This window comes from Aplidium turbinatum, chromosome 7, assembly GCF_918807975.1.
Source record: "Aplidium turbinatum chromosome 7, kaAplTurb1.1, whole genome shotgun sequence".
In the NCBI taxonomy this organism is placed as follows: domain Eukaryota; kingdom Metazoa; phylum Chordata; class Ascidiacea; order Aplousobranchia; family Polyclinidae; genus Aplidium; species Aplidium turbinatum.
This window is the reverse complement of record NC_137478.1, coordinates 29,065,318-29,093,250: the sequence shown is the minus strand read 5'-3', so window position 1 is coordinate 29,093,250 and position 27,933 is coordinate 29,065,318. Positions and strand designations below refer to the sequence as shown.

The window sequence follows — 27,933 nt, the reverse complement described above, 5'->3', positions numbered from 1 at the left end:
TTGCTTCGGCAGTAGATATACTAAAATTGGAACGATACAGAGAAGATTAGCATGGCCCTGCGCAAGGATGACACGCGAAATCGTGAAGCGTTCCACATTTCTTTAAAAAAAGAAGAAAAAAACCATTTTGCAGTAGGCCTACTAAGCTAAATATTTTCGTAATACAATCAGAAAAAGTCTTTAAATTTAAATATAATATTTTGCCAATTTATTATAAATTGAGTTGGCACACCGACCTATTTTGCCAACAAAAACTTGCATAAAGACAACACTGGTTGTGAAACACAATAACGGTGAAACGCACACTAGTGCTTACATGACATTTGCAAACTTAAAATAAGCAACCCTATGCTCACAGACATTTTCAAAATCGAAAACAGACGTTTTAATCAATCACTGGGACAGTGCGGCTGGACATCGCATTGGAATAGCTTTAAGCAACCCCCACCTAGAACTATAATCTGATTGGTCGGTCGGTGGAATCGTATGCAAAGCGAAAATATGCTTCCCGGAAAGTATTTTTTGCCTTCGTGCTCTTTAACTCCTCAAGAAAAGTATTTTTGGTTATACTTGTACGCTGATATCTTTCGCGGACCGAAGCGATACAGCGTGGCGGGCCGCATGCGGCCCGCGGGCCGCCATTTGGTGACCCCTGGCTAGGCTATTGCTAGAATGGCACAAGCAAGTTCGATGTAAAATAAGCATAGCACAAAAATTACATTATATTTCATGATAAGCAGGAAGTAGCAAAAGACTAAACAGTCATCGAGTCAGCAACGTTTCTGCGTCGTCAAAGTTGTTGGCATTTGACAAGCCCAAGCTCAGGGAAAAGAGGTATATTTTTTTACGATTCATTAGTAGCACGTGCTCGCTCAGATGAGTATGAGTCAGGGTTGCCAGATACAGGTTTTATTGGGCTGGTTTTGCTTTGGAGTTGTAAAAAAGTTTTAGTAGTCATGTGTAACGTCCGCTTTGTCTATTTGATTGCTACGTTACAGTGACGTATTTTGTTTGTCGTTGACCTTCGCTCTATTGAACTGCCTGGTCAGTTTCTTCTGTCTAGATTGCTTCCAACAACACGACACATGAATTTGAATTGGTTTTCACGTGTTCTTTTAATGTGCTTTTTTAGACAATCTTTTAAACACAGGTAACTTTGAGATTTCTTAATTTGCGACCGTCCAGAGAAAAGCAATTTTGTAGAAAGAAACAAATCGATTTACAGTACAATTTACGAATTCCCTTTCTCAAGGATTGACAATTATTGAAAAACGAATAGGTCATAATGGTTGTATAATTCAATGAAAACTGACGTTGTATCGTCGACTAATAAGTTACTGATTTAACGAAAACAGACCACAGGTGCCAAACGCATATGCGAAAGAGGCCAAACAATATAAAAGAGAAACAAAAACAGGTGGCTTTTTTAGTACAGTGGTCGGCAAAAGAGAAAAAAAATCCAAATATTAACAAACGAGTCACAAATGAACGCAGAGGGCTTAACTTAAGAAAATTGGCAGTAACATTCCCTCCCCTTTAAGGCCTCGTACATTTGTTCAAATACACAGGTATAAACAACATGAGAAAACAAAATCAGCACAAATTTACATTGGTTTTGCAGGAACGATCAAGCATAACTTTTGAATTGGTCTGACAATCAAGGACTGTTTAGTTTGAACGCTAACGCTACGGACAATGCCATTTTTGTCGGGAAACGTTTGAATTACGCGACCCATGAGCCAATTGTTTCGGGGTGTGTTATCTGCGATTAAAACTATGTCCCCCACAGTCAGATTAGGAGATTTTTTGGTCCACCTTTGTTTTTGCTGGAGCAAAGGTAAGTACTCTTTTACCCACCGTGTCCAAAAGACGTCGGCCATGTATTGAACTTGTCTCCAGCGTTTTCGAGAGTAAAGCTCTTTTTTGTTTGTGAATGAGCCTGGAGGAAGGTTTATTTGCTGTTTTAGAAGAAGCAAATGGTTCGGTGTGAGAGCCTCCATGTCATTAGGATCGTCTGACGATTTTGTAAGTGGACGACTGTTAATAATGTTTTCTACTTCACACATGAAGGTAGTCAGCGTTTCATCTGTTAAAGTTTGGCCTTTACAGATAGCTGATAAGATTTTCCTAATGGATCTGATTTGTCTTTCCCACACACCTCCATGATGGGATGCACTTGGAGAGTTAAAGATCCACTTGATGCTTTTCTGTGTTAAAGCATCTTCGATTTGACTGTTGTTCCATGATTTGATGGCTTCTCTCATTTCTCGTTCACCACCAACAAAGTTTGAACCATTGTCAGATCTAATTTCTTCTACTTGCCCTCTTCTTGCGATGAATCGTCGTAGAGCGAGTATAAAAGATGAAGTGTCAAGAGAGTTTGCGATTTCAATGTGTACGGCTCTTATTACAAGGCAAGTAAAAATGACACCGTATCTTTTATGTTCTGTTCTACCCTTTTTAATAATAAATGGGCCAAAATAGTCTACACCAACATAGGTGAATGGAGGTTTGTCTGGTGTCAATCTGTTTTTAGGAAGATCAGCCATTTTTTGTGTGCTGAGTTTTCCGCTTCTTTTGCGGCAATCAACACATTTGGATAAAACCTTGCGGACTGCTGAATTGGCTTTTATAATCCATAGATTTTCGCGCAGGGCAGACAGGACGTGTTCCCTGCCACTGTGACCAAATGTGTCGTGCATTTCTTGAATGATGAGAGGAACTATTTGGGAGCGATTTGGAAGGATAATTTGATGTTTTGCATCGTGTTTGAGAGAAGTGCAGCTTTGATGCGGCCACCAATTCTTAGTAAATTGTTTTCTAAGAAAGGGTCGAATTTTATTAAGCTACTGCAGTTGTTTAATGGCTTTTGTGCTTTCAGTTGGCTGATTTCGTTGGCAAAGTGTTTTGACTGAACAAAGGGAAAAAATAAAGTCTTGTGCCTTTGTGAGCTCATCTGGAGACAAGCAAAGATTGTGTGCTGGGGCATTTTGTTTATTTGCAAGGTTAGTCAGTCTTAAAGTCAGAAATTTATGCTTACAACGGAAAAGCCAAGCAACGATTCTTTTCAGCTTGTACCAAGAAGAATACTTACCCAAAAGATCTTCCAGAAAGTGGGATTCGCTTTGGGTTGCAAAACACGTTTGCTTTGGTTGTTTAATTTCTGGGTCATTGTCCACGACTTCGAGAAATTTTGGTTGCTTAGGCCATTGAGATTGTGGTTTCCATAGAAATTCAGGGCCGTTTTTCCATTGATTGCATTGAAGAAAGTTTGGAATTGAGAGACCCCTTGAAGCATGATCAGCAGGATTACATTTAGTGGGAACGTATCTCCATTGGGAAATTGTTGAAGCATCTTTAATCTGTTGAACTCGATTTGAGACGAAGGTATGAAACGCTTTGTTTGAGTTGTTGAGATAGCGCAAGACAGTTGTGCTGTCGGTCCAAAAAATTGACTCTTTATTAAGATAAGGTACCTTTAACTCTCTTTGTAGTATTTTTTCAGAGCTAATTGAGATTGTAGCAGCTGATAACTCCAATCGAGGAATCGTCATTGCCTTCATTGGTGCAAGTCGAGTTTGGTAGTGCGAGTCTTCCAAAAGTTTGATACTAGAGTTAACAGATTTCATGAATTGAGCTTGTTGAACAGATAATTCGGGTTTACAGTTAACAATTGAGTCAACAGCGTCAAAGCACATGTCGCACATTGGATGGGTAGAAGTTTTGGTAAAGAAATTTTTAGTTTTACTTTGATCCTGTTTGCTGTTAGGACAATTCACTAGCCAGCCAACGGCCGTTTTGATGGCATAATAGCCACCTTTTGCTTGTATTACTTCTTGTGGTTGGAGAACGTACGGATTGTCATTGCCGATAAGAAGTCCTACCTCTGCGTCAACATCGGGAATCGAGATGTTTGCAAATTCTGGAAAGTGTTTAGTGTCTTCTAGGGTAGGAATATCTGTATTTGAAACAGGAATTTGAAAAGTGGAGTAAAGAGAGCTTAGAAATGTATTTGTTTTCGTCAAAATCTGACATTTCGACATTTGTGACCACCTTTACCTTGTTACGTTTGCCAGTGTTGTTTAGCGTGATGGTACAAATATTAGTTTCTTGACAGTCGGCAATTTGCAACTTTTCTATCAAATCATTTGTTATGAAAGATGTTGTACTTCCACTGTCCAAAAACGCTTGTGTAGTGATAGTTTGATTACTTCCTTGCAGGCGAACCTTTACTGGGATTATGGGAAGCAGACTGCGAGAATTTGTTCGTGTGTTGACAAACCCATTGCGTATTGCTTGTGTAGGTTGATTGATATTAATTTTTTGAGTTGTGTCTTTAGGTGTAATATTTGTGGTGATTTGTGTTGCATCTGGGGGATGCAAGAGAGTAGTGTGGCGTTCAGTGCATCCTAGTTTTATGCAAGGGTCCTTCCTTTTACATTGATATGCCCAGTGACCAGCATTTAAACAGCACTTGCAGAGTTTGTTGTCGATTACAAATTTAAGCCTTTGGTCAATATTCATCATTCGAAATTGTTTGCATTGATTGAGAAAATGTTTATCTCTGCACAGATGGCATGTCCTTTCATGGTTCGACGATTTTATTTGCGTTGCAAAGGTTACGCTGCTCCTACGTTTGGAGTTGGAATCATCGAATTGTTTTTTAGTAGATTTTAGAATATCGCATGCCAAATTGGTCGTTTCTCTCGTTTTGCGCGAGACGTACCGTGAGAGATCTGAAAGGCTTATTTCTTGATTTCTTTCATGCAAAATTACGTCAACTTCGCGTAACCAGCCAGAATACCAGCCACTTGGCAAGCGTCTTATTATTTTTGTTATGGTATCCATGTTGTCCATTTTCTGTAAGTAATTCATGCCAGACAAAGTACATATGCAGGAAGTTAGTTCCGAAGAGAACTTGATTAGAGAATCCTTGTTAGAATTTTGAAGAGATGGGCCGTTTATGACGGAATCAACACATGCGCGAGCTATTTGAAATTTTTGACCGAAGGTTTGTTGTAGCAAAGCTCTTGCTTTTGTGTAACCTTCGTGGGGAAGCATGTATTGACACCCTTTTACCAAAGTGTGCGCAGAGCCTTTGGTGTATTGCAACAGATAAAAAAGTTTACGTTTAGGCTCTGTGAAATTACAATCAATTAACGTATCAAATGCGTCTATAAAACCACAGTATTCAGCAGAATTTCCATCAAAGATTGGGGGTTCTACAGACAACAGTGGGGACGGGTTGATAGTAATATTTGGAATTTGTTTCGAGTTTACTGATTGATTATTGTTTATTTGATTTAGTACAGGGGTCTGGGCATACGACGTACTCGGCTCATGTCTCACAAACGATTTATTTGTTACTGTTTGTGAAGGATTAATTTTGTTTGAAACGACAATAGATTCGTGAATGTTAGACCTGGCTTCTACGCCACTCAACGTTAATTGGGATAACATAGGATACACAGAATTATTGTTTACATTAGTTGCTAAATTCGATTGAAATTGTCCGTTTATATCAACATTGTCTTTAGACATTTTATAGCGCTCACCAGCATCTTCTTCCGATTCTTCCGAAAGTTGGGCAATTGTCTCTTGGAGCTCTGCCTTTAGTTTAGCTTCCTGGACTTGTTGCAGGAATTTTCTTTCTTGTTCTTCACGTAGCTGACTTTGTTTTAGGACCATTGTTTCAAATTCTGCCCTTGCTTTCGCTTGCTCTTGTTCCAACTCGCAGATCCTTTTTTGTGATTCCAATCGAGCTAATATTACCGCCTTCTTAATTTTAGCGCTCATTGTAGAGGAGCGGCTTTTGCTGGAAACTTTGCTGGTGCTGTCGCTTGGGTGCGGACTGCCATTTTCTGCTTGGTAGAGCATTTTTGATTGTGATCTTGTTGTCACCTTTGATGTTTGGGGTTCTGGATTTGTTGATTCTTCGGCATTTGATTTATCTGCCACGTCTGTCGCCTTTACAGAATTTGTTGCCATTTTCTTGACATTCAACTTCGCTCACTGTCAACAACGACGACTTTCTTGATTGAGATTGTCTAAAAACTGAAATGTAACGTCCGCTTTGTCTATTTGATTGCTACGTTACAGTGACGTATTTTGTTTGTCGTTGACCTTCGCTCTATTGAACTGCCTGGTCAGTTTCTTCTGTCTAGATTGCTTCCAACAACACGACACATGAATTTGAATTGGTTTTCACGTGTTCTTTTAATGTGCTTTTTTAGACAATCTTTTAAACACAGGTAACTTTGAGATTTCTTAATTTGCGACCGTCCAGAGAAAAGCAATTTTGTAGAAAGAAACAAATCGATTTACAGTACAATTTACGAATTCCCTTTCTCAAGGATTGACAATTATTGAAAAACGAATAGGTCATAATGGTTGTATAATTCAATGAAAACTGACGTTGTATCGTCGACTAATAAGTTACTGATTTAACGAAAACAGACCACAGGTGCCAAACGCATATGCGAAAGAGGCCAAACAATATAAAAGAGAAACAAAAACAGGTGGCTTTTTTAGTACAGTGGTCGGCAAAAGAGAAAAAAAATCCAAATATTAACAAACGAGTCACAAATGAACGCAGAGGGCTTAACTTAAGAAAATTGGCAGTAACAGTCATGGGTTAAGGACTGATAATTTTGGTTTATTTCAAACCGATTTTTATGGAATAAATATCGTTTTAACCTGAAATTTTTAGTTTTTTGACTTTGTTCTGTTCAAGTTTTCAAATTTTGGGTCACTTTTCAGTTAGTTACACCTTGTGAATGATTGGCTACTTTTTTGGTGACGTGACTTTGTTGGTGACTGAGCTAAAAATGCAAAAAGTATTCGGCACTTCAGATTGAGTAACAATCTGAGTAGCTGAGTGACAATGTCCAATAACATTGACTGACAAGTGATTGCGCGAAAGAACAATGCAATTTGTGCGTTCACACTTCTAAAAATTAGTATACGGTAGTCTACATGTTTTAATTATCAGATGTCTTGTACTTTTAGATTTGATATATTTTTCAAAAAATAAAGCACGGTGTTGTTAAGCATCATGAGACTGAAATGTCAGATGAAAGTTGTCAACCGACGATGTGTTGCCATTCAATGGATTCGAGCAGAACATTGTAACTCAAATCAAGCAATATTGTTTCTGCTGAAGAAGTCTGGTGATATAGTTTTCTTAAGGTGCTGCATTGAAAGGAAACGAAGTGATATGAAATACAAAGTTATCAACAATGTCCAAGAAATACTTGATAAGTTTGTATGTGACGGAAAAGCAATAATTTGCTTTAAAGAACCAGACGTATATTTTTGCATTCAAAAAGCAAATTCCTTCCATTTGAAATTATTTTTAAGTGCCTTGAAATCAGGTAGCATTGGAGACTCATTGTCGGACCCTAATGTGTTGTCATCAACGGAACCAATTGAAAAAGATTATGTTGAAGCAACGTCAACAGAATTAAAGGTACTTTCAAGAAAAGAGTGTTTGGTACTGGCTGTAAAAAAATTAGATCTTTCTGATGGTCGCTTACAATCGTTTCATTCAAAGGTATTTCCTTTAAAATACATGACGTTGTTAAATTTCTTAAATTTATCTTCCAACAAACTCAAAGTCATACCAACTGAACTGGCTCAAATGGAATCGTTGAGCTCTTTGCTTCTCATGGACAATGATATTACTCGGTTTCCAATGTCTTTGTGTTGTTCTGAATCTGGATTGTGCAAAAACCTGAAAGTGCTTAATTTGACTAATAACAAGCTGATATATTTGCCACCAAATTTTTGCGATTTGAAAGAACTAACACATTTGTTTCTTGGCAACAATGATATCAAGGCCTTACCAAAACAGATTGGAAAACTCAAAAATCTTCGACAGCTTTCAGCTCCAAAAAACTTCCTTAAAATCATACCATATTCTCTTCTAAAAATTCCATCCTTGGAAGAATTAGACTTATTTATGAATCCGTTTACTCCTTCCATGCGACGTTCTATTGGTAAATTACCCAATCAATCTCCGATTTCACTTCAAGAAATTGCTGCAAGATTCATACGAAAACATGACATAGTTTACGAAAATTCTCTATCACCGCCGTTGATCAGATATCTAAACAGTGGCCTGCAATGTAAGTGTGGTACCTATTGCTTCGGCCTGCGTGATTACCATTGGGGGTATTATGATTTGCGTAAATACATTAAAAACGTTAAAAGTGTAGATACGTTTGGGAGATATGCCGTGTATGCTGAAAGGCCGTTATGTTTACCAAGGTGCACAGTATACCAACGTTTTCTTAGAAGTATTTTATGACATGTTAACTTAGTTTAACACGATCGCTTAATTAGAGCAATGCTTCCCAACCTTTTTCAGTTTGCGACCCACTTTTAATGCAAGTTTAATTGTGCGACCCACAATGAGATATGACATCTTTATTATGGCATCTTTACTACCGGCGTAGCCTACGTACTGAAATAGTTAATGCGACACAACACATTTAATTGTTAAATATATTTGTTACATTGTTGCATAATTGTTATGTAATGATAATGCAATAATTTCCCGATCTAATAGAAAACAGGGTGCACAATTCATGAAAATGGAAAGTCAACAAATGAAGTGAAGATAAGAGTAGCGATGGCGAAGGCGCAGTACTGTCCAAGACCAAACTGCGGCTTGTGAGATCTATAGTAATGTCGGTAGTTTTTAAAAACTTAACATGCAGTAACATTTAGAAATGTTTCGAGACCCATCTGAAACAGCTTCAGGACCCACCAATGGGTCGCGACCCGCGGGTTGGGAAGCACTGAGAGGAATATTTGTTACATTATGGCTGCCTAAAGAATAGGGCCTTAATTGTCACATTTTGCAGAAATTTCCAGATTTTGCCAACTTTGGACAACTGTTTAAATGAATTTTTTTTAAAATTATATTTTCTCGCCTTCTTTACTGTTTTCCCCAGATGACACAATAGGTTTTAGGTTTTAACATCATCACATGTTGAAAAACAAAGACAATTTGATTTCGAAGATTTTAGTCAGACTGTCAATTTTTCAACAACAGTCTGATTAATAGTTTTTCAGCTTATTTTTTCTCATTTGTTGCTTCTTCCCGTCATAATGTCAGTCAAGCACTAGCAGTAGCGGTAATCAAAATCTGGAAAAATGTGACAAATCAGGCCGCATCCCCAGGCGGCCATACATTATTGTATTTTTAAATATTTGAACCTTATAGCTCCCTCAAGATCTGCTTTACATTTTTATTGCTTTTTCTCTACTTTTTTCATAAAACTGTGCTGGGAAATACAATGCAAATGATTGTTAAACAATCGATGACATTATCTCGTGACGTACTACATAGAGGACAAGACAACGCGCAATGGGATTGTTAAAACTGAGGCAAATAGTGACGTCATAGTTCCATAGTTGTCAATTGCACGTGCTTAATATTTATAACCAGGATTGCCATCGACATGAATCGCAGAATAAAGTCAGCTAAGAAAATAAATTTTCATTCAAAACGAAACAAATGTTCTCAAAAAGATCTTTGCATTCATACGAGCCATGACATATTGCATTATTGCAGTCCACATTTTTTGCTAGAAACAATCTGTTCCAGCAATTCCTTGTTCGTAAAAAAGTACTTCGTGCGTCTCATGACAGCTCAGGTCTTCATTTACCTTTACATGTAGCCGGGATTTGACTGCCATTTCATTAAGTCTGTTCACAAATTGTTGAAAATAAAATAAATTAAAGACAAGTCAAAAACAAAGACATTTCTTAGAAATATGGACAATAAGTTTTTCTACGACACTGCCCTTCTGGCCTTCTCCGGTTCTGCAAGAAGCCTTCCCAGTCCGAGGATAAGAATTCAATCAATAGGCTATTAATCTTTTGAAGCTGCCCAGCTTCTATTTCATTGTTATAAACTGAGTTGCCATACTGTCCTTATTTTTAAGATTCGATTGGTAGGTCTATATCGAAATTAACGACAAATCTTAAAAATAAGGAGAGTATGGCAACTCAGTTTATAACAATGAAATAGAAGCTGGGCAGCTTCAAAAGATTAATATTGATTGAATTTTTATTATCGGACTGGAAAGGCTTCTTGCAGAGCCGGAGAAGGACATTCAGATAGAAACAATTAGCATAAAATTCAACCATTCCAGACAAATAAATAGGGAGAGCTTAATTTCGATTCAAGACTGCAATAAACAAGAATCCGTCTTTTTACATTGAACTAACGTCTGCAGACGTTGAACCAATGTGAACTGGACTGACTTGATAGATGGGACATTTGTCACCCACAATTGAATGGATGCCTGCAGGCAAATTAACCCATTTAAAGGTTCAACCATTCTCTTTGACCTTTTTCACAAAGCATTCAGAGTTGAAACGTGATTGGCCGTATTGTTGTATGCATGTCATTTACAATTAAAAACTATCTTTACTGACAAATAAACCATTGATTGATTGATTGCAAAAATAATGTAGAAATTTTAAGCGCAACGAAAAAGCAAAAAAAGGAGATAACTTTTTTCCATCGGTTGTTTGTTGCAGTCAGTTACTTTCTCGTGTCGTCAAAGTTGTTGGCATTTGTCAAGTCCAGTCTAAGAGAAGTGAGGTCTGGTCTTTAGTCCAGTCGTTGAAGGGTTTTACCTTGACTTAATTGGTGTAAAGCTGAAATTTTGTACATTGGTTCTGTTCATTATGTACAATGACCAAAAAAAAAATCCCCGTCAAACTTTTTTGGTGAAAAAAAGTTATCCGCTATTTTCGAAATTCCGCCATTTTTTTCAAAATGGCGGATATACAATTACTGAATTATTCAATTTTTATGAAATTATTGTTAGTGTTGGTGCGCATTTAAAAGTAAATTTCATACTGCAATTATTTCACACTGGCAAAGTTTTGGTCCACCGTGATTGCCGTAAGAAGTTTACGGATACACGGAAAAAGGGTTCAGAAAAAATGCCTGCAAAGAAATTACGGTCTGTGACAAGGAAATTCAAGCTTCTGAAGCCTCCAGTAGGCTATACTGCGTCAAAAGGGTGCTGATAGGATTAATGCTGCCAGTACTAATAGAGGGGACAATACTGTTGCGACAGCTGGTCGAAAAGTACACATAGACTGTCGTAAACGTTATACCAACCCAATCGATATACACTACAGCTTAAGACGAACAAAGAGGAAAGTGGGTCCTGCCTCACGGGAAAACGAAGTGTTCGAATTTTTGATGGCAATTTCCACAGTAAGACTCATTGTTTGTTTTGTGGGACTGGAGTTCTCACGGACAGACCTGGCTTTAGTTTTGTTAAAACAGATGTTTTTGCAAGGACTATATTAGAGTGTTGTGAGAGACGTTCTGACAATTGGTCATGCGCCATGAAAGGTCGTATTGAATATTACGGTAGCGATTTGCATGTTGCAGCTTGTTTATACCATCATTCTTGTAGTGTTAATTTTATATGTGGATTTAACGTACCCTTGCAATGCGGCAGAGTACCTGAGGCAAAACGTCTAAAATCTGGGCGACCTAAGGATGAGGAACAGGACCAGGCATTTCTAAAGATGTGTTCCCATCTTGAACGGAATGATGAAGAACAGTTAACGATATCAGACCTCAGATCTAAAATGAAGGAGTTTTTAGCAAATGATGATTGCCTTCCTTAAGGATCAAAATATCTGAAGACCCAATTATAGAAACAGTGTGGTGAATCTATTTATATAGCTGAAGGTCAGGGCCTTCATTGCATTGTCACTATGAGAGAGAAGACATCCGAAATCCTCCGATCTCATTACCTAAAAACAAGACATGAGGATGATGAAGAGTCACAAAAGAGAGAAATAATTAAAACTGCGGCAAGGCTCATCAATAATGGTGTTCCAACTGTTAATGATCACTATCCAAGCACAGACGCACTCCTAAATAATAATAATAATCGTGTTTCATTTGCGCCCAAGGCGATACATAACATACAATGACACTGCGATCACAGATGTGATAGCCTACAACAGACGACAGGAGGCAGCGAAGTGACATATAGGCTTAGTCTTCGAGTCAGCTTCTCTCCTTATTTTGGGTTGCCATTAAGTGTCTGTGTCTAGACACAGCCGCGTGCTCTGGAGCGGTGTCGAACCCACATCCTTTCGAACGTCGCGCAGACGTTCTCACCACTTCGCTACGCAACCGACACTCAATCTCGGTCCTGAAGACGCAGAAGACATCCTGAAGCGCAGAAGGCATCCTGAAGCGCAGAATACATCACTGGCTGGTTATGTACCTTTTTCTCAGGATCAAACCCTGAGGAATATTGTGAATGGTGTTGTGGCCGAGGATGACGTTAATGTAGGCATAAACAAACGAAAAATGATCGACTTGATCAGTAAAACACTTCGGGGTAGTCAAAAGGCTGCAAAGTGATCAATGTCTCAGGGGATGCTGATGTTCCGATTGTGAAGGCTACTGTTGTTAATGTAGTGTCATACTCGACAACGTTGATTGGAGAAGACACAGATCTGTTGGTCCTGCTTCTTCATTATGCGCAACAAGCAAACAAAGATCTATATTTCCGTTCCGACAAGGAAAATGCTGACAAAGTGTATCAAATAAACGAACTGAAAATGGTGATGGGTGAAGAATTATGTTCCCAATTACTTTTTCTACATGCCTACACTGGATGTGACACAGAATCAAGAATCTTTGGTGTTGGTAAGCAATTTGTCTTTCACAAGCTGGTAAAGGGTGCTGCTACTCTGAAAGACTGTGCCAATTACTTCCTTCTTCCAAAGCAGACAGCAGCATCCATTGTGAACAAAGATTGTCAAGCGATGGTTGTGATTTTTGGGGGCACGCGGACGGATTCCCTCTCGTCATTGCTACAGATTACTAATAAAAAAGTAGTCTCTTCCCAATCATTTGTGACGCCTACCAGAACGCCCAGAACGCCTACCACCTACTGAGTCATCGACAAAATTTCACTGTCTAAGGGTTTACTACCAAATAATGGTCTGGCTAGGACAGGAGGTTATATGGAACCTTACGGGTGGGGTTGGAAACTGGAAGGCAGTCAGTTTGTGACAACAGAGTCGGACATGGATGCTGACCCAGATTCCCTCTTATAGAACCCACAGCAACTGTACAACTGGCTGTAGCACTGCCAGGTGGAGCTGTAGGCAGAATAATCTACCCTGTACCGCATCATGTGGACAGTGCAACTTGATGCCTGTAACAATACGTACAATCAGTCATTACTGAATGAAGATGATGACCAGGACTAATTGATGGAGGTTTTTACGTAATTTAACGTGGAAAGTAACCGCTCACACATCATTGGCCAGTTGTTCAATTTTAAGTTATCTGTTATTTTTTCTTGCCTTCAACCGCACTACAGTATATAACCTTGTGAAGTTTTATTTTGAATGTTATTTGCTCTGAGGATGCGCATTCTCATGGTGCGCGAAACGTCAGTGAAGCAATAAACCATCCTGTTTGTTGTAGCTTTTACTTTCAATTTCTAGAAGCGATAATTGTCCTAATGAACACCCAAACTTTTCAGTATTCAACTGAATGTATATAACTTAATAAGTGGTCTGCCATTCCTGTACTGCCAATGTTTCACGTTATTGGTTTTGTTTCATATAAGTCTTTCCATTAAACTAATGAGTTAATTTCATTTTGAATTGTTTTAATGAATTCTTTACCACCTTAAACTTAGGGATAGACGCCAGAATTAAAGCTCTAGCATGAATATTAAGTGAATTATTGTCATTACACTGTTTTGTCGGCCATCTTGAAAATGACAACTTTCCGGTGCTCTGTTTCTCCTAGATTTTTAATATATTATTCTTGATGATAAATAGGCCTACTAGAAAAAACCTTTTGGAAAACCTTTTGTAGAATTTTTTTTTGTTTTTAAATTTTTGTTTGAAAAGTTTGTTTATCCGCCAATTTGAGAAAAAAATTGGCGGATTTTCAAAAAAGGCGGATAACTTTTTTTCACCAAAAGATTTTCACGGGGATTTTTTTTTGGTCAATGTACATAATCAACAGAAGCAATGTGCAAAGTTTCAGCTTTACACCAATTAAGTCATGGTTCGACCCTTTTTTTCGCTTCAACGACTGGACTACTTCTTTACAATGCATTGGATTCTGAATTTGGAGCGCTGGCAGTAAGTTTAGTGTGGTTCGTTCTCACTACTCAGCAGAGGTGTACAGTTACAGAAGCCGAAGTTTTAGAATATGTAGGAGCAGGAGTTCGGGTTTCGGACGCAGTCTGAAATTCTTGGTAAACACAAGAGCCAGAGTTTGATTTTTTGTCAGTTGATACTTTTAGTGTGCAACTTTTTAAGCTGCACTTGGTGCAGTTGTTACTTTTTGTGTATTTCTGTAGTTTCATTTTGCAAGTAGACATTTTTACTTTTAAAAACATGTTTTTAGCTTCGTGATAAGCGATAGGGAAGGCATAAGTTTTGAAAATTACTCAGTTCACTAAAGTAAGTTGTTTAGTTTGAAGGGGTAGCCTATACGTACTTACAAGTTTCGTTTGAGTCATGGTTGGCAGTTACTCGATTTTATCGAGAAATTGAGCTAGTTTGGCTTCGGATTTTCAAGAAAAGTTTAGCAGTCTTAAGCTGATGATTTTGGTTTGGTTTTGAATCTTTATCCTCGGACTGACAAAGCCTTGATAGGTTATTCCCTGTGGTTTCGCATACTTGCAGAGGCTTTTGATGCAGTGCCGGTTACCGAGATTAACAGAGTAAAGTTTTCCGACTGTTGAAGTGTTGTTTCCGAGAATTATTCCATCCATTTTAGCTGACGCTGAATGACGAGCAGTTCTAAACGTGCATTGCTCAGGCGAAAACCCCGAGAGTCGAACCAGCGCCGCTTGATTTGAAAGCTTCTTCATGAACTCACGCACCAACAAACTGAGCAGTCGGAGCGGACAACTAACTGAGCTATTGAGGCAAACAAAGGTTTAAAGGTTTACAATAAAAAACCGACATTTATGGAATAAATATTTTCTTTACTTAACATCTTTAAATTTTGCTATTATTTTGCGCAAAGTTTTAAACTTTGGGCTATTTTTAAGCTTGTACAACTTGTAAATAATAAGACTATTTGTTTAGTGGCGAATGAGCTAGAAATTTAAAACCTATTTGGCAACTTGGTTTGTGTGATAATCTGAGTAGCTAACTGACATTGCCAATGAAATTGATTGACAAGTTATATTACAAAAACAATTCAATTTGTGCGTTTACACCTCTTAAAATCGGCATACATTTTTTAATTTTAGCCGATAGCTCAGTTGGTTAGCGCGTGACTTCTGGAACGAAGAAGCTTCAAGATCAATCGACGCTGGTTCGACTCTAGGGGTGTGCGCTTGAGTAACACACGAGACTGGTCTCCATTCAGCGGCATCTAATGGATGGAATATAGTTCCCCGGCAACAAGACTTCAACAATCGGACACTTCCTCCTGCCAATCTCGGCGACCGGGTCGTGAAATTTTTTTTTCCCACGAGATTTCTGTCTCATTTAGGCTACATATTTTGGTAAAAGTTTGTATTAAAACCGTGTGTATGCTTCATTTTCACGTTGGCACGGTTGATTCAGTGGTTTCATCCTCTGACTAGTGATCGTGAGAACGAGGGTTCGACGCCCGCCGCAGTCAAACTTTTTTTTTCTTTAAATTAATTTTTGCGGTGCACAAGAGCTTTTCAAAAGAAGTAGGGTTAGGGAAAGCTTATATTTTATTATCATTGTAGAATTTTATTGGCAAATAGTTATTTCACAATCTGAATCAACCAATCTCTCAAAACACTTTCGGAAAATCTTACTTTTAGAGTGACTAGAATCAATGACACAGAAATCTCGTGGGAAAAAAAATTTCGCGACCGGGTCTGCGTCAATGATTTAAAGCCTCTACAAGTATGCGAAACTGCCAGGAATAACCTATAAAGGCTTTGTCAATCCGATGATAAAGATTCAATTAATCAATCAATTACCTCATGTCTTATACTTTTAGGTTTGATTCATCTTTCGAAAAATTGTTAATTGTTGAACTTTATTACTAAAACATCATGGAACTGAAATGTCGAATGAAAGTCATCGATCGAAGTGTTGCATCTCAAGGTATTAGTCGAGGACATTGCGAATCAGTTCAATCAACATTGATTTTGCTGAAAAAGTCTGGTGATGTAGTTTTTTAAGATGGTGCACTGGAGAAGATCGAGTATGTGCAGAATACAAAGTCATCAAAAATATCAAAAAAATACCTTGCTGGAAAAGCAACTATTTGCTTCAGAGAACCAGAAATTTATTTTTGCATTCAAAATGCGTATTTTTTTTGTTTGAAATTGTTTTTAAGTGCGCTGAAATCAGGTAACAATGGAGAGTCATTGTTGGGCCCTGCTGGTTTGTTGTCGTCTATGGAAAAAGCAAGCGATGTTCAATATCCAAAACAGAAGAAGCCTGTTGAAGAATCGCCAACAAACTTAAAAGTGCTTTCAAGAAAAGACTGTTTAGTATTCGCTCTGAAAAAGTTAAATCTTTCCTGCGATTGTTTAAAAGATATTGATTCAACAATATTTGGTTTAAAATATTTAACATCATTAAATTTATCTTCAAACAAACTCAAAGTCATACCACCTGAGCTGGCTTAAATGGAATCATTGAGCTCTTTGATTCTCATGGACAATGGGATTATTTGCTTTCCAATTTCTTTGTGTTGTTCTGAATCTAGATTGTGCAAAAACTTAAAAGTGCTTAGTTTGACTAATAACATGCTAAAATATTTACCACCAAATTTTTGCAATTTGAAAGAACTGACACATCTGTTTCTAGGCAATAATGATATAAAGGCGTTGCCACGTCAGATAGGAGAGCTTACAAAACTTCGCCAGTTTCTGGCTCCGAGAAACCGCTTGAAAGTGATACCATATTCTCTTATAACAATTTCATCCTTGGCAAAGTTGGACTTGTTTTTAAATCCGTTTATTCGTGTGATGCAATGTTCTATTAGTAAAGCAACAAACACTTTATCTCCGATATCACTTCAAGAAATTGCTGCAAGAGTCATTCGAAAACATTGCATACTATACGAAAATTCTCTACCATGGCCGTTGGTTAGATACTTGAACAGTGGTGTGCAATGTAAGTGTGGTATCTATTGTTTCAGCTTGATTGATTACACATGGCTGCGTTATGATTTGCGTAGATTTATTAGAGACGTTTCTGTACCCTACAGGTATTCCATATGTGTTGAAGTCCCGTTATGTTCACACAGATGAATATTATACCAACGCTATGCACATTAATCAAATAGGGATGTTCAACACATTATTGCATTTTTAAATAGTGTCAACTTTTTCCCATCATCATAACATGAACATGTATGCAAAGGAAATTATCAACTATGGGACGTTCCTTTCATTTCATATAAAGATATTTCCATATTCCTTACTGTAATTATTTTTTTGTCGATAGTATGTCTTCATTTGGCATCTATTTGTCAAAGAACATAAATATCGTTGAGCCAATGATGGCAAAGTAGAAAAATAGCGATAATGTTTGTATAGCAGCCAATTGTGATAAATTGTAACCAAACCACTTTTGGTGTGTTGGTCTTGTTTTGACATTGTGATTTAATGTGCTCTGTTTTTGAATGCTGTAGCCTAACCAATTTAATTAAAAATGTTCAACATACTTGTCAAAGTTGGTGATTATATTTATTATTGTAAAAGCGAGTAAAGTCATATTTGTTTAGTAAGTAAGTTATTGTGGCATGGTTGTAAGTAAGAGATCTGCAGTAGATACAATGAGTAAGTTTAAAAAAAAAACTACACATAAGTAACTTTGTTAAACGTAGTTGGTATTATTAGTAGTACCCTACTACGAGAAACGTTGGCCAGTTGATAAGCTGTTGCTAACTTTTAGATTTAACTCCTCGAGCGCTGGCCGAAGGATCGCAATTAGGTCAATTGTTGTAGTTTGAGTGTGATCACAATTTGGCGAGCAACTCAAAGGAATGCTTTTGACCACCTCGGTAGTGTATAAATGAGCTATAAACTTAAAAGAAACTAGAAAAAATTCTGCGTAGCCTCTTACAGCTTAGTGCAAGCCTGAACAACTCAAAAGGACCTCAACAAGATAAACTTTTTTGAGGGTTAGATTGTAACGTTGTTGTTGCGTTTGTACAACATGACGTTGAATAGGAGATATAGTGGATAATAATTTGTTATAATTTGAACGTCCATAAAAGTTTAAGTAAATATCTATTGAAATCATCAATTTATCTGATGCAGAAATAAATCCAAATTTCCAAAAGCAATCCACCTTTTGTCATTCATCTTATCAGTGTAAGCTAAAAGAACTAGATCAAAACTCACTTAGGCCATTCGATTTAAGTTTAGTTTTCAACCAATTTAAGTTATCAGCTTTAACAATAAGACATGGTACTGTAGCTTATCGCCAGATAACAACTTTGACATTGTTGACATATCGTTTGATGGAACATTCATATAGGCTACAATAAAAACCAATAAGGACCGAGTGTTGACCCTTGAGGGACACTATACTCAATTAATCGCTCGTTGCTGGATGGAACTAGCAGCGGTGTACGGTGATTATTTTTTTGGGTGTTCGATTTTTTTTTATAATGTTTCAAACACATGCTTGATTTGCACAGTGACTTTTATATCATATTCCAACAGTTTATTTTGACATGATCTAAACAGCCATTAAGTAAACTGAAAACCGAATGTGTGTTTAAAGCCAGCTGAATATAATTGAAACTAAAATATGGTCACCATACGTTATGATTACACAAGCAAATGTTTAAAGATAAGTAGGATGCAAGCTGCTCTTTCAAGTCGAATTAATTATTTGGATTAAAGATTAGCAAGCTTGACTCCTTCATATAAAATTAAAGAAGACCATTACTACTATAGTAAAATCAGGCAAAGTAGGCCTAGGTTGTTTGTTAACATGCGCCATGAAACACGCAAGACTCTGTGGCAAAGTATGGTTTCATTTTTATGACGAAGATATGCGCATGCGCAATTAACGTGTATACAACATTTATGATCATTTGGGCCACCAAGATGTGTCGAAGTATCAAATGATTTGAAATGTGAGAAGCCGAGTGCCTGATACAGATTTTCAATCACCACTTGATTCAGGTCAATAAACGTTTGTTCAGTTAAACAACAATAAAGGTAATTTTTCAATTCTCACACTTTGGTGATTATTTCTAGGCTGACCTGGCTTAATCAAAGTTATCTTACTCTGGTAGCCAAGTCGGTCATTCGCAGAACAATCCAACTTTGAATTAAGGTAATCGACCAGCTGGATATTTAAATAGAAACAATTAGCACAAAATTCTACTACACCAGACACACAAAATAGGAACGCATTAGTTTAGATTCAATACTCCAATAAGCAAGAATCCGTCTTTTTACATTGAACTAACGTCTGCTGACGTTAAATCGATGTAAAATAGACTGACTTTGCTGGATGGGACATTTGCCACCCACAATTAAGTGGATGCCTGCAGGCAAATTAACCCATTTAAAGGTTCAACCCTTCTATTTGGCCTTTTTCACAAAACATTCCTAGTTGAAACGTGATTGGCCGTATTGTTATATGCATGTCGTTTACAAACTATCTTGCAAATATCACGTGGAAATTTTGGGCGCAAAGAAGGAGAAGAAAGGAGAAAACTTTTTTTATCTCTTGTTTGTTGCAGTCAGTTACATTTTCGTGTCATCAAAGTTGTTGCCATTTGACAAGTCCAGTCTGAGAGAAGTGAGGTCTGCTGTTCCTTACAATGTATTAGATTCTGAATTTGGGGCGCAAGCTGTAAGTTTGTGTGGTTCGTTCTCACTACTCAGCAGAGGTGTAGCCTACAGGAGTATGGAGTATGTAGGAGCAAGAGATCGGGTTTCGGCCGCTGTCTGAAATTCTTGGTAAACACAGGAGCCAGAGTTTGATTTTTTGACAGCTGGTACTTTTTATGTGCAAATATTTAAGCTGCTCTTGATGCAGTTGTTACTTTTTGTCTATTTCTGTTGTTTTATTTTCCAAGTAGACATTTTTACATTTGAAAATATGTTTTTGCTTCGTGATAAGCGATAGGGAAAGCATAAGTTGTAATATAAAACAACCTGGAGTTACAAACTTCGATTTCGGAGTAGAGCAGAAGTCGAAAAAAAATTAATTCACTAAAGTGAGTTGTTTAGTGTGAAGGGGTATGTAGCCTACTTACAAGTTTCGTTGGAGTCATGGTTGCCAGTTACTCGGTTTTATCGAGAAATTGGGTTAGTTAGGTTACGGATTTTTAATAAAATTTTAGCAGTCTTGAGATGATGATTTTGGTTTGGTTTTGAGTCGTCATCCTCGGACTGACAAAGCCTTGATAGGTTAATCCTGGTAGTTTCGCATAGTTGTAGACAGTAGAGGCTCTTGACGCAGTGCCGATTATCGAGATCAACAGAGTAAAGTTTTCCGATTGTTGAAGTGTTGTTGTCGTGAAATTATTCCATCCATTAGGTGACACTGAATGACGAGCAGTCCTTAACGTGCGCTGCTCAAGCGAAAACCCCAAGAGTCGAACCAGCGCCGCTTGATCTTAAAGCTTCATCATGAAGTCGCGTACTAGCAAACTGAACTGTCTGTGCTTGTAACCAACTAAGCTATTGGAGCAGACAACCAATTCAGCTATTGGGGCCGACAAACAACTGAGTTATGGAGGCAAACAAAAGTTTAAAGGTTTACCATAAAAAACAGAGATTTTTAGAGTAAATATTATTTTTACTTACCTTTACAACATCCTTGGTAACTTATCGGTAACTTATCCTTGCCTTCGTAACATCTTTATGTTTTTCGCAAACTTTCAAATTTTTAGCTACTTTTATTTTAAGCTTGTATAACTTGTAAATAATAAGGCTACTTGTTTAGTGGAGACTAAGCTAGAAATTTAAAACGTATTTGCCAACTTGGTTTGTGTGACAATCTGAGCTCCTGACTGACATTGCCAATGAAATTGATTGACAAGTTGTAGTACAAAAACAATCCAATTTGTGCGTTATTGACACCTTTAAGAATCAACATACACTTTCTAATCACCTCATGTCTTATGCTTTTAGATTTGATTCATCTTTCGAATAATTTTCAATTGTTGAACTATATTGTTAAACAGCATGGAACTGAAATGTCAAATAAAAGTCATCGATCGAAGTGTTGTATCTCAAGATATTTGTGGAGGACACTGCGAATCAGTTCAATCAACATTGACTTTGCTGAAAGAGTCTGATGATGTACTTTTCTTAAGATGGTGCACTGGAGAAGATCAAGTATGTGCAGAATACAAAGTCATCAAAAATATCAAAAAAATACATCACAAGTTTATTGCTGATGGAAAAGCAGCTATTTGCTTCAGAGAACCAGTAATATATTTTTGCATTGAAGATGCGGATTGTTTTTGTTTGAGATTGTTTTTAAGTGTGCTGAAATTAGGTAACAATGGGGAGTCATTGTCTGGCCCTGATGTGTCGTCGTCTATGGAACAAGCAAACGGTGTTCAATATTCAAAACAGAAGAAGCCTGTTAAAGAATCGCCAACAAACTTAAAAGTACTCTCAAGAAAAGACTGTTTAGTATTCGCTATAAGAAGGCATGGATCTGTAAAAAGGTTAAACCTTTCCTCCTGCTATTGCTTTAAAGAGATTGATTCAACAATATTTGCTTTAAAACATTTGACATCATTGAATTTATCTTCAAACAAACTCAAAGTCATACCACCTGAGCTGGCTCAAATGGAATCATTGAGCTCTTTGCTTCTCATGAACAATGAAATTACTCGGTTTCCAATTTCTTTGTGTTGCTCTGAATCTAGATTGTGCAAAAACTTAAAAGTGCTTGATTTGACTAACAACAACCTTGTATATTTACCACCAAATCTTTGCAATTTGAAACAACTGACACATCTATCTCTTGGCAATAATGACATCAAGGCATTACCACGTCAGATAGGAGAGCTTACAAAGCTTCGCCAGTTTCTTGCTCCGAAAAACTGCTTGGAAGTCATACCAATATCCCTTCTAACAATTCCTTCCTTGAAAGAATTGGACTTATTTTCTAATTCGTTTATTCCATTTATGGCTGACTTTCGTTTTTATGCCCACCGTTTAGCTCCACTTTCACTTCAAGAAATTGCTGCAAGGGTCATACGAAAACAGCACATAGTTTACGAAAATTGTCTGCCTTGGCCGTTGGTCAGATATTTGAACAATGGTGTGCAATGTGGATGTGGTGCTTATTGTTTCGGTATGTTTGAGTTTATGAAGAGCTTTCATGATTTGCGTACATTTGTTAGAAACGCTGCAAGTATAGATCCGTCTGGAAACTACTCCACATATGTTGAAGTTCCGTTATGTTCGTTATGTCCACATAAGTGCATGTCACACCAACACTATGTTGAAAATTTTATGCGGGATATGTTCGTTTGATATGATCACTTTGTCCATCAGATACCCATGTTTAATGCATTTGTGTATTTAAACACTGCAACTTTATATCAGCTCAATATTTTCATCATCTTCCTTGTTGCTGCTTCTCAACTTTTTGTCATGATTCTGTGCTGAGACATGCAATTCAAAAGATTGCAAAACAGTTAAAGTTGTCAGGATTCAGGAGCCTGGTTGGTATAAATGAACAACAAGAGTGTGAAATGATGTTTGTTGACCTTTGATTATGCTTATTATTAAATATTGCATTGGCATTAAATTGATACTGAGGTACCGTACAAATTCTGCAAACAGCGATCAAAACCATGTAAAATATGTCAAACTTTTTGGGAGGCAACTCTTCTAATCTTCTGTGCACACTTTTACTTCTAAGACTGGCTTGAACTTTTATGTAATTTTTTTTATCTTTTTCAATGTTTTGCTTTGTTGGAACTTTGTGGTTATCCGCCTTCAATTTTTTGTATATTATTTCCCTACTGTGTTTTGGAACCGTATTTTATTAAAAATAAAAGTTTGTTCGATTAGACTAGGCAAGGTCATTTTTCATCATGTTTTTTGTGTTACGCTACATATTGGCTAAAATCAAAGTTTTTGTGGCACACCGAATCGGCTTCATTGTCATGCAGCCGCATTTTCTATATTTCATGCAGCTATGATGATAAATAACTTATTCACCCCTAGCCTTCAACACTGTCTTCAATACAGTGTAGCTTATACTGTATTGGAACTTTGAAAAACAGTGTTGAATGTGGTTGGGGGATAGTGCTTAAATAGAAACTAGGCCATCCCTTTTTATTTTAAGTAGATAGTTAGAGAACACATTGAAATTCCTTGAAGACATGGGCTATATTGAGACAGAAAATATGACATATGAAACAGAATTATAGCAAAAAATCAAACTTAGTGGATGAGCATTTCTCCTTCACACTTTTAAATATAAAATCTGATGTGGGGCTGCTCTAAGTTGTAGTCCGCCCAGATAAGTCAATCGGTTAAGTGACTATAACTTTGTGAACAAAGAAATCGCAAGATCAAAAAACGATGGTTCTCCTCTAAGAGTATGAACTTGAGGAACGCACTTTAATTTCAAAGACTGCTGTCCGTCTTGCAGCAGCTAGAAGATTAATTGATCTTCAGACAACACTTCGACAGAAAAAGGAACGTTCACTCTGTCAATCTCGACCACTGTAGCCTACCTCTGAAACAAAGACTTAAAAAGCTTGTGTTAAAATATTGTGACAACCGAGTTTTGAGATTACAAAAGACTACAAAAGTGAACGGCATTGAAATTTTTAGCCCTTTTCATAGCATACACTGCTTTTTTATGTTTTGAAGTTTTTTTTATTTATTTTTATCTCGGTGTTCACTGAACATTAGCTCAGTGATTACGCGTCCCGCTCAAGATTACGCGGCGCTGGTTCGACTCTCGGGGTGTCAGAGGCACCAAGTGATAGAATAATGCCCTAGCAACAACAGTTCAACAATCGGAAAACTTCAATCTGCCAATCTCTATAACCGGCCCTGCGTCACAACCCTCTAAAAGTATGCGAAACTACCAGGAATAACCAACCAAAGCTTTATCAGTCCGAGGATAAAGATCCAAAATCAACCATAGGTAGGGGCAAGGCAATATATGGTTTGACCACAAAAAAGTTGCAACTAAAGGTTTTTCAACTGATTTGGTTAGTATTGGGTGTTAGTATTAACATATTCCAAATCTTAAGGTATCCAACTTCCGGAAAGTGGTTATTTTCAAGATGGCTTCCAAGATGGCCGCCAAACCATTAAAATAACAGTAAATCGACCATAACTCGGTCATCATATGACCAAAACATGTAGTTTTGGTGTCTATATCTAGGTTTTTATACCTTGTGAAGTCAAAGAGACCAGATGCTCAGAATTGTTAAATTAATTATCTGATAGCCCATAAATTCAATATGGCAATCCAAGATGGCCGCCAAACCAATAAAATAACAGTAAATTGACCAGAACTCGGTCATCATATGACCAAAACATGTAGTTTTGGTGTCTGTATCTAGGTTTTTATACCCTGGGAAGTCAATGAGACCATTTTCAGAATTATTAAATTATCTGATAGCCTATAAATTCAATATGGCAATCCAAGATGGCCGCCAAAACAATTAAAAATGAACAATAACAATGTTTTGGTTATTAAAAAAACCTGTGAATTTCTATATATATTTGAGTAAACTAAGCAGGCATAAAGAATTCATACGATGTGGTCATGTACAATAGACTCTTGACATAATCAGCGTGAAGAAGCACATGGATCAAGTATTACTAAAGCTCATCGCTGTCACTCGACATGTCATCGTCTGTAATTAAGTGATTGCTGTATGGGTTGACACATGAACCAGTTTGGCATGGTCCACATCCAGCGTGGCATGGTAGCCCATATCTCCGGCAACTGTAGTGAGGTGGACACGATTCACAATTGCAGTGTATCATTCTCAGTAGGTTGTCCGGGGCAGCTTTCATGTCCGTCATGATTGGAACCATCTGATTATTGTCTACTTTCCATCCCCAGTCTACTGTAGAGCATCCATACCACGGCAGTAGCCTTCCCATCCAGACCGTAATCTGGTAGTAAACTCTGAGGCAGTGGAATTTGGTAGAGGATGATGTAGGTGGCAAACGTTCAGGGTGACCAAAGGGTTCAGGGTGACCAAAACGTTCAGGGTGACCAAACGTTCAGGGTGACCAAAAGATGGGTAGTACCAAATTTAAGTCATAAGTAGAGTAGACAACCGGAAACAGACATTGCCGTCGGCTGCAGCGTGGGTCAGGTGTATGTCGGAAGGCGTACACCGATGCATAGCGCTCAAGTCCGCTTTCCCGCAATGCAGGATAAAGATAAACAAACAAACAAACAAACAAACTTGAATGTTGTAATTGTCTTGACCAAGGTATTGCAGCACTTCAGGTCAATAAGCGTTAGTCCAGTCAAGAACAATAAAGATAATTTATCAATTCTCTCACTTTGGTGATTATTTCCAGGATGACCTGGCTTAATCAAAATTATATTACTCTGTTAACCAAGTCGATCATTCGCAGACCAATCCAACTTTGAATTAAGGTAATCGACCACCTGGACATTTAAATATAAACAATTAGCACAAAATTCTACTACACCAGACAAACAAAATAGAAACGCATTAGTTTAGATTCAATACTCCAATACGCAAGAATCCGTCTTTTTACATTGAACTAACGTCTGCTGAAGTTAAATCATTATCAATGTAAAATAGACTGACTTTGCTGGATGGGACATTTTCCACCCACAATTAAATGGATGCCTGCAGGCAAATTAACCCATTTAAAGGTTCAACCATTCTCTTTGACCTTTTTCACAAAGCATTCCGAGTTGAAACGTGATTGGCCGTATTGTTGTATGCATGTCATTTACAAACTATCTCTCAAAAATCACTTTGGAAAACTTTGGGCGCAAAGAAGAAGAAAGGAGAAAACTTTTTTATCTCTTGTTTGTTGCAGTCAGTTACATTCTTGTGTCGTCAAAGTTGTTGGCATTTGACAAGTCCAGTCTGAGAGAAGTGAGGTCTGCTGTTCCTTACAATGCATTGGATTCTGAATTTGGAGCGCTGGCAGTAAATTTGCTCAGCAGAGGTGTACAGAAGCCGGAGTTTTAGAGTAGGCTGTAGTAGCAGGAGTTCGGGTTTCGGCCGCTATCTGAAATTCTTGGTAAACACATGAGCCAGAGTTTGATTTTTCGTTAGTTGATACTTTTAGTGTGAAACTTTTTAAGCTGCGCTTGGTGCAGTTGTTATTTTTGTGTATTTCTATGGTTTTATTTTCCAAGTAGACATTTTTACATTTAAAAATATGGTTTTGCTTCGTGATAAGCGATAGGGAAGGTATAAGTTATAGTGTAAGACAACATGAAGTTACAAACTTCGCTGTCGGAGTAGAGCAGAAGTCGAAACAAATTACTCAGTTCACTAAAGTAGGTTGTTTAGTTTGAAGGGGTACGTACTTACAAATTTCGTTTGAGTCATGGTTGCCAGGTAGGCTACTCGGTTTTAAGAAGAAATTGTGTTATTTTGGCTTCGGATTTTCAAGAAAATTTTAGCAGTCTTGAGCTAATGATTTTGATTGATTTGGTTTTGAATCTTTATCATCTAACTGACAAAGCCTTGATAGGTTATTTCCGGTGGTTTTGCATACTTGTAGAGTAGCGGCTCTTGACAAAAGGCGGTTGCCGGTTACCGAGATTGACAGAGTGAAGTTTTTCGATTGTTGAAGTGTTGTTGTCGTGAAATTATTCCATCCATTAGGTGACGCTGAATGACGAGCAGTCCTTAACGTGCGTTGTTCAAGCGATAATTCCGAAAGTCGAACCAGCACCGATTGATCTTAAAGCTTCTTCATGAACTCACGCACAAACATACTGAACTGTCTGTGCCGGTAACCAACTGAGCTATCGGAGCGAACAGCCAACTGAGCTACTGGGGCGGACAACCAACTGAGCTATCAAGGCGGACAACCAACTGAGCTATTGAGGCAAACAAAGGTTAAAAGGTTTACAACAAAAAACTGACGTTAATAGAGTAAATATTATTTTTACTTAACATCTTTAAATTTTGCTTTTATTTTGCGTAAATTTTTAAATTTTGGGCTGTTTTTAAGCTTGTACAGCTTGTAAATAATAAGACTACTTGTAGTAGCGAATGAGCTAGAAATTTAAAATCTATTTGGCAACTTAGTTTGTGTGACAATCTGAGTAGCTGATTAACAATGTCCAATAAAATTGTTTGGCAAGTTATAGTACAAAAACAAAACAATTTGTGCGTTCACACCTCTAAGAATCAGCATACATTTTCTAATTACCTCATGTCTTGTACTTTTAGATTTGAGTCATCTTTCGAAAAATTGTTAATTGTTAAACTTTATTGTTAAAGCATCATGGAACTGAAATGTCGGATAAAAGTCATCGATCGAAGTGTTGCATCTCAAGATATTTGTGGAGGACATTGCGAGTCGGTTCAATCAACATTGACTTTGCTGGAAAAGTCTGGTGATGTAGTTTCCTTAAGATGGTGCACTGGAGATGATCGAGTATGTGTAGAATACAAAGTCATCAAAAATATCAAAAAAATACATCACAAGTTTATTACTGCTGGAAAAGCAACTATTCGCTTCAGAGAACCAGACGTATATTTTTGCATTGAAAATGCGGATTGTTTTTATTTGAAATTGTTTTTAAGTGCGTTAAAATCAGGTAACAATGGTGAGTCATTGTTGGGCCCTGGTGTGTTGTCGTCTATGAAAAAAACAAGTGATGTTCAATATTCAAAACAGAAGAAGCCTGTTGAAGAATCGCCAACAAAGTTAAAGGTACTTTCAAGAAAAGACTGTTTAGTATTCGCTCTGAAAA

The 27,933-nt window shown here is 37.5% G+C and overlaps 1 protein-coding gene and 1 non-coding gene across 2 annotated transcripts; one reads left to right on the top strand and one right to left on the bottom strand.

The window, feature by feature from the left end:
* On the top strand, positions 1-102 carry LOC145774937 (U6 spliceosomal RNA). Its single transcript, XR_014290108.1, has one exon. It is a non-coding gene; the product is annotated as a U6 spliceosomal RNA (small nuclear RNA).
* A 1,502-nt stretch (positions 103-1,604) lies between these two features.
* LOC145773911 (uncharacterized) lies at positions 1,605-5,988 on the bottom strand. Its single transcript, XM_082585036.1, has 3 exons — positions 4,068-5,988; positions 3,095-3,958; positions 1,605-2,722 (listed from the first exon to the last, which is right to left on the bottom strand). Exons 1-3 carry the CDS (start codon positions 5,986-5,988, stop codon positions 1,605-1,607), a joined length of 3,903 nt encoding a protein of 1,300 aa, XP_082441162.1.
* Between the last annotated feature and the right edge of the window lie 21,945 nt (positions 5,989-27,933).

Excerpts from the sequence above, each read along its gene's own strand:
- LOC145773911 (XM_082585036.1), bottom strand. The coding sequence starts at position 5,988 with ATGGCAACAAATTCTGTAAAGGCGACAGACGTGGCAGATAAATCAAAT. Across the intron at positions 3,959-4,067 it reads GCTAAACAACACTGGCAAAC|ATATTCCTACCCTAGAAGAC; the intron begins GTAACAAGGTAA and ends TTTCAAATACAG. Across the intron at positions 2,723-3,094 it reads CTTTCTGGAAGATCTTTTGG|TTCCTCTCATCATTCAAGAA; the intron begins GTAAGTATTCTT and ends GCTCCCAAATAG.